This window comes from Branchiostoma floridae, chromosome 16, assembly GCF_000003815.2.
Source record: "Branchiostoma floridae strain S238N-H82 chromosome 16, Bfl_VNyyK, whole genome shotgun sequence".
Classification (NCBI taxonomy): Eukaryota; Metazoa; Chordata; class Leptocardii; order Amphioxiformes; family Branchiostomatidae; genus Branchiostoma; species Branchiostoma floridae.
In genome coordinates this window covers 17444490-17451295 of record NC_049994.1, presented here as the reverse complement: position 1 = coordinate 17451295, position 6806 = coordinate 17444490, and the positions used below count along the sequence as shown (strand labels likewise).

The 6806-nt window shown below is 43.4% G+C and overlaps 1 protein-coding gene across 1 annotated transcript in view; it reads left to right on the top strand.

The window, feature by feature from the left end:
- Window positions 1–3555, top strand: part of LOC118403965 (chymotrypsinogen A-like) — an 8912-nt gene extending 5357 nt beyond the window's left edge. The window contains exons 6-9 of the mRNA XM_035802865.1: window positions 278–420; window positions 1353–1442; window positions 1844–1985; window positions 2875–3555. Coding sequence (XP_035658758.1) covers window positions 278–420; window positions 1353–1442; window positions 1844–1985; window positions 2875–3008 — 509 coding nt within the window. The 3' untranslated portion in view covers window positions 3009–3555. The remainder of the gene's footprint in view (window positions 1–277; window positions 421–1352; window positions 1443–1843; window positions 1986–2874) is intronic.
- The last annotated feature ends 3251 nt before the right edge of the window (window positions 3556–6806 follow it).

Below are 6806 nucleotides of genomic sequence, written 5' to 3'. Positions count from 1 at the left end.
CCACTACATGGAAACTAAATCTATTTCTAAAAGAAATGCCTTCACAGTCAGGCCCGGGTCACATTCGTCTTCTGATCGTGATACCGTTCCAGAGATAGTCGCACAAATTCAGCTGTCTGGTCACGGAAAATGATGTCGTAAATCCTTGGCGGTTGGTTCTGCCACCGCCTGCTTTAATATCACAACTGACTTCGCACACGTTTTAAATCCATCAATATGGTGGTCGTTCAGTTACGTCACAGTCACGTGAGTGTAAATTGCCGTTTCCCTTCCCCAGGCGGTCCCCTGGTGTGCCAGAAGGACGGGAACGGCTCCTGGTATCTGGCGGGCGTGACGAGTTTCGGCGGCGGGTGCGCGCTGGAGCAGAGTCCCGGGGTCTACAGCAAGGTCACCGACTTCCTGGACTGGATATCCCCTACGGTATGTACAGCAGGCAACACCGGGGCGGGACGGGGGGTGATATAGGTTATCCGGCACCTGGACATCCCCTACGGTATGTACAACAGGCAACACTAGGGCGGGACGGGGGTGATATAGGTTATCCGGCACCTGGACTGGATATCCCTTACGGTATGTACAGCAGGCAACACCGGGCGGGACGGGGGGTGATATAGGTTATCCGGCACCTGGACTGGATATCCCTTACGGTATGTACAGCAGGCAACACTAGGGCGGGACGGAGGGTGATATAGGTTATCCGGCACCTGGACTGGATATCCCCTACGGTATGTACAGCAGGCAACACCGGGGCGGGACGGGGGTTGATATAGGTTATCCGGCACCTGGACTGGATATCCCTTACGGTATGTACAGCAGGCAACACTAGGGCGGGACGGGGGTGATATAGGTTTTCTGGCACCTGGACTGGATATCCCTTACGGTATGTACAGCAGGCAACACCGGGGCGGGACGGGGGTTGACATAGGTTATCCGGCACCTGGACTGGATATCCCTTACGGTATGTACAGCAGGCAACACTAGGGCGGGACGGGGGTGATATAGGTTTTCTGGCACCTGGACTGGATATCCCCTACGGTATGTACAGCAGGCAACACCGGGGCGGGACGGGGGTGATATAGGTTTTCTGGCACCTGGACTGGATACACCCTACGGTATGTGCACTAGATATTTCACACTGCTGTGTGGCCCGAGGTCTAAGAGGGAGATTGGCACCGCCTTATACACCAACATGTGTGGGAAAGATCTAAACTTTTCTGACTTTATGTACATCACTGGAAGTACAACACAGTTCGTGGTAAAATAACAACAACTACAAATCATTAAAGAATCATACAACAACGGCATTTATCTATTATTGGAGGAACTACAGCTGCATGTCCCTCACTTTGCAGTGCTATGAATGTACCGGGAACAGCAGTTGCGCAGAAACCCAGCAGAGCGGAGACACTACGACGGCCTGTGGTATTGGAGAGTGGTGCTACGTAAGTTCGGTCGTTGTTACCTACGATAATGGGAAGGGCTGTTTAATACATTGGTTACTTTTATGATGGTTAAAAAAAACATGCCATTATGTACCATATTAAAGTGGCACATGACATTAGATATTGCAAATATGGTGTGTTAACTTCATTGCCTCACTATCGCACAAAGTACAGTGTATGGCAACAAGTAATTAACAACAGTACTGAGAGGCCACATACAGAACAGCAAAATGTTATTGATAACAGCACAGTCATGTATGAGTGAACTGGTTTCGCATTTGAGATTATGTACAAATGACTTGACCTACATATACGAATCTAAGAGTCGGACATGATACCGGTTGACGAAAATATCGGTCTGTGTACCAGCTAGGGAGACGTTTGTGGTTTTCCCTATACAGCTGGAGATGACGTACGAATCTCAGGGCTCGGCAAACCTCGTGAATGTTCGGAGGGGGTGCCGAGCGCCGGACGATTGCAGCAGCGAGGCGCTGAACAACGGGGTCACCAACACGCCGAACGAGCAGTGCTCCACGCAGAACGGTCAGTTTGTTTGTTTGTTTGTTTTATTTGGATCTCCATTAGTGATACTAAATGTAGTATCACTATTCTTCCTGGAGTCGTACAATACATGATCAATGAATACAATACATAAGCAACAAATCTTATACAATACGTAAACAGAAAACCAACAAAATCAACTGAGGTAACTCAAAGTGAAGGATGGAGATCAGAGGTCAAATAGAAATGCCATAACTTAGGTTTTGCATGCAGAAGGTGAATAAAACATGATTAACAAAACATAATTGATTCTAACAAACTGAATATGCATTATGAATATAAGTACGAAGTAAAGTAGTCGTGATGATAATAAATAATATAATGTAAACAGCTATACATAACTGAAAATGACATTAGCAACAAAATAAACCAAAGTAATGTCAGTACGTCGGGAAATAGTTTTGTTGGTAGAACATAGTCTCCAGTGTTCAGAACCCTCTGTGGCCAGCTAAACTCCTTATGCCACCGGTAGGTCTGCCTGGAGATTCGGTAGAATAAAGGATATTGGATAGTACAATGCTTAACTTTCTTTCAACACAATGGTGCACACGGATACATTTTGAACATCTACCGTTTCCTTCTACGGGATATGAAAAAGGTCATATCCTGAAGAAGGCGACAGTGGTCATTGAAGATTTGATCCGTGTGTACCTTTGTGTTGAAAGAACGTTTATCATTCATTGTACTATGATTACTACCAAGTTGAACACAGATGAGCTTTCATGATAATACAATATTGGATGTCGATATTTCTTTAACTCTTTAACACAACCAGAATTGTCTCTCTTTGCTTTGTAATACGTTACGATACCTGTCAGACATCTTCATCTGAGCTTCTAACTGCAGTTCTGCTTCCCGCCGCTATGTGCAGGTCAGTACGTCTGTCACCGCTGCTGTAGAGGCGCAAACGGCTGCAACAGCATCCCGGCGTCCATGGCAACCGTTACCACGGCAACTGCGTGGGTCACAGTGTTGCTAGGGTTCATCGTCACTGTATGGAGATGACGACCGTTGTCATGGCAACCTCGTGGATGATGACAGAGTAGAATTCTGCTTCACTTCGTTTTTTGTCGGGGCTTAATTTTCTTTGTAACCCACGTGACATGACACCGATCTCCAAGCAGACGTTGGGAGAATAGATTGCGACGTTTTCTGATCGCATCGTTTTCAATAATGCGCACAATGGGGGGTGGGTAGCAATATCATGATCTTTTCTCCCCATATCTGCTTGGAGATTAAAATGGCACATAGTTGCTGCTATTTGCAAGCTGCTGTCTTTTGTTGTTGTCACGCTGTTATCATTATTTGCTGCTATTTCTTCACGTTTCCCCTATTGGCGCATGATATTTGTTTATTGTTTGTGTGATTGTTTATAGCCATGCATCTATATCAAAGGGGCAATTCGTTCATGTGCTTGACTTGAGTTGCGTGATGCAATCATGTACAGTAGAAATGTAAGAAGAAACATTGAAGTATAGCTACATATCATTAATCAACGTGCAACAAAGTGTGGCAGGGATAATGGTAATGAAGCTAGGTTATTCGTATATTACATGTACCTGTAATTCATCTATTTGTACATAATTTTGCTTTTCAAGGAAAAGTTTATTTGAGATATGTTTAGTAGAATCTTGGAATTAAATCTATGGATTCGAATCATGACTAATTTATTTTTGTGTCTGTATTCAACAAGCACTTGTCTTGATAGTTGTAATATTTGTGTCTTTACAGATAGGTTAGAGAATCCGATGTGTTTGGACATCATTTTCTTTTAGTTAAAGACAGTGTAGCAAACCGGCATACATTTCTTTCCTGTTGAAAACTCGAAGATACCGATGAGCGCCCAGATGTCATTATAATACCCAGTCACTGCGACCTTACCGTAATCCCGACAACTTCATCAGACGGATATGTAACATCTAGGTGAATCAAGACCAGAGAAACAGGCGGGATTCCGAGCTTAGAAAACAATAAATAAATGAATAAATAAACAATCAACCTTGATGAGGAGGTTCTTAATCCACAGCGCGCTGCTAGATGTGAATAAAAAATGTAGCCTTTGCTTCCAACCGTGCCCTTGTACTTTGTGTTCCAACACACATGTACGGATGTACCTATTCCCTGGACGTATATTCTTGAGATCTGTTATTGAAAATGCCAACCACCACGTGAAGATTCGCCACAGGGGAAAGGGCCACTTAGGATGTCTGCAAGGATAGTAGCAACGTTATGTAACAGTTTGTTCCAGCATACATGTACGTATTCCCTGGACGTAGGGATGTGTTTAAAAATGCCAACCTCCGTTCACGTCGCGGTTGTCATGACAGAAATTTACTTGAGTTTTTTTTCATTTAACATTTGATCTACATGCAACTTATATATATACTTAACACAGCCTGTGAAGTATGACACCCATTACATTTCATGGCCTTGCCATGACAGAACATGATATGAATATGAACACCATGGATGATATTCAATTCAGAATGTCATAGGTCACACCAATCCAATTTTGGTCAATCAACAGTCCAAATCAAGTGGAGTGGAGGCTTCTATATAGCGAGATGAAATGGAATCGAAATCCATTTCTGCGAAATATCAACTGAGTCACAAAATTAAAGTTCCGTTCGCACCGAGTTATGACGACTTGCCGAAAAACTGGGTCAACAAAGAAAAAATCGATGTTGATATTTCATCTATCGTAACCTTCTATCTACAGGCTTACAGCTCTGCCTTAACAGATCAAAGATTAACAGGTTTTTCAGAATGACAGATCTGACAGAGTGACATGGATATGGTCGATATCGTTCATGATAAAGGCCATGATGATGCAACTGTATGGATGGCATCCTCTGGAAACATAGAAACTAGAGAGGCAAGCGTGCGAATGACATACAATTTGGCTAAAAACGTTGTCTTCATGATGAAATCCAATTGGTCAGGAAGGTTGAATAAGTGACTAAACAGAGTATGAAACACCGAACAACAAACTCAGTTTTGTAATTCTTCCCCATCTTCTTTGACTTTCGGACTACCTTTGGTATTCTATGACATAGATCATTTGCAATTTGTTGTAATTTAGTGTTCGTTTTGCTCCTGCTTTGTACGTTCAAGTATGATCAAACCTTTTGGGGGGAGGACAAACTTGATGCACGTGAGGTATCAAACATATAACCGACTCAACATAGCCTAAACAACAGGACGTGGCCATGACACCATATCCCTCATATAGAGGCGGACTGTGCGCAGTATTTCTGACAGACGCTGGAGATGACGGATCGTGTGAGGTGATCATCGCCATCATTATCACCGCTGCTTTCAGCCCTGCTGTGATGGAATCCGTAAATATGGGATGGGAAATTTATAAAAGCACGGGGCTGGGTCTTAAGGTTAGAGAGTGGTTCTCGTTACTCTCCAAGCAGAGGTTAGGCTCTCTGTTTTTATCGGGCTTTCTATTTAGCACCGTTTCCTTTATTTCTCGCGGCCCAACGTAAAGAAAACGGTACAAAATAGACAGCCCGATAAATACACCTTTAAACGGCCCAAAACAGTCCGAGCCTAACCTCTGCTTGAAGAGTAGGCTCTCGTTACTTTCGGCAAGAATGTTATGTTTTCAGTGCCGAGCGTTCGTAGAAAATAGTGGATTAAACCTTAGGATATTTTGTATGTAATAGGATGGATATATCTTAGTATCTAAGGCCCCCTGTAGATTTTTAGATGCCTAGTAAATGTTAAGTGCATGTAATTTTAAATTCACAAGAAAATTCTCAACATGATTCAATCTAATGTCAAAGTAATGCAAAGCTCATACAGAAATTACAACTCCAGTAATTTCTTATGTATTATTCAAACATTATTCCATTACTATACATTTGTAACGCAGCAATGTAACATGACGTTAGACCAGTAGCTGAATGACATATGGAGTAGTGAATGGAAGGTTCATTCCATTAAGCTAAGGGCACAACCCACCGTACGTATACAAATACGTGCTATCTACCTGCCAAAACGTGGGCAATCTTTTGGGATCCGTAAGTGGTAAGTACCGTTTCCGTACGAACTCGTGGGGAATCCGGTGGATAGACAGGCCGCACACGTGCACAGACAGGCCTTAGAACTTAACATGCGTGCGTTGATGTACTCCCTCCCTGCTCTTGCCAGTCGTTCCCCAAGTTTTCAGAAATACGTGACAGACGTGGCCTCCCAAAAAACGTACGGACAAATTGCACGTACGGCGGGTTGTGCTCTTAGCTTAACTGTTAAGCATCGTGACGTTAGAGCAGGCATGTATCTGTAATGTCCGCGATGTTTCTGCCAGAGTACAACACGCGGCGGATCACCACTCGGGAAATAGTTCTTGGCAGCTTTGATGCAACGTTGACATACTACAGGCTCCAAGGGCCCGCCCACTCTGTGCGTATAGGTTCGAGTCCGCATAAGTTGGGTACTGGCATTTTGTCGGTTCGGGTAAAGTTTGCGAGGAAAGTCGTTGTTTTATTTACGATGACCCACCGTTGTGCAGTCGTGTTATCTAACCTAAATACTACTTCCTCGGCCTCAAAGTTTACCTGAGCTAAAATAATGTCAAAACGCAACTCATATGGACTTGGACATACGCACTTTACTTATGTGATAGGTCACACTCAAGAATAACCCACATAATTTTAAAAGTAAAATGCATCATCATGTTTGTACAGTTATGATCAGCATGAAGCCAAATTCTTTGTAATTCATCACATATCCTTGAGAGGCGTCTCATGGTCTGATAATTGTGATCAAACGTTAAGTCCTCTCTCTCTCGGA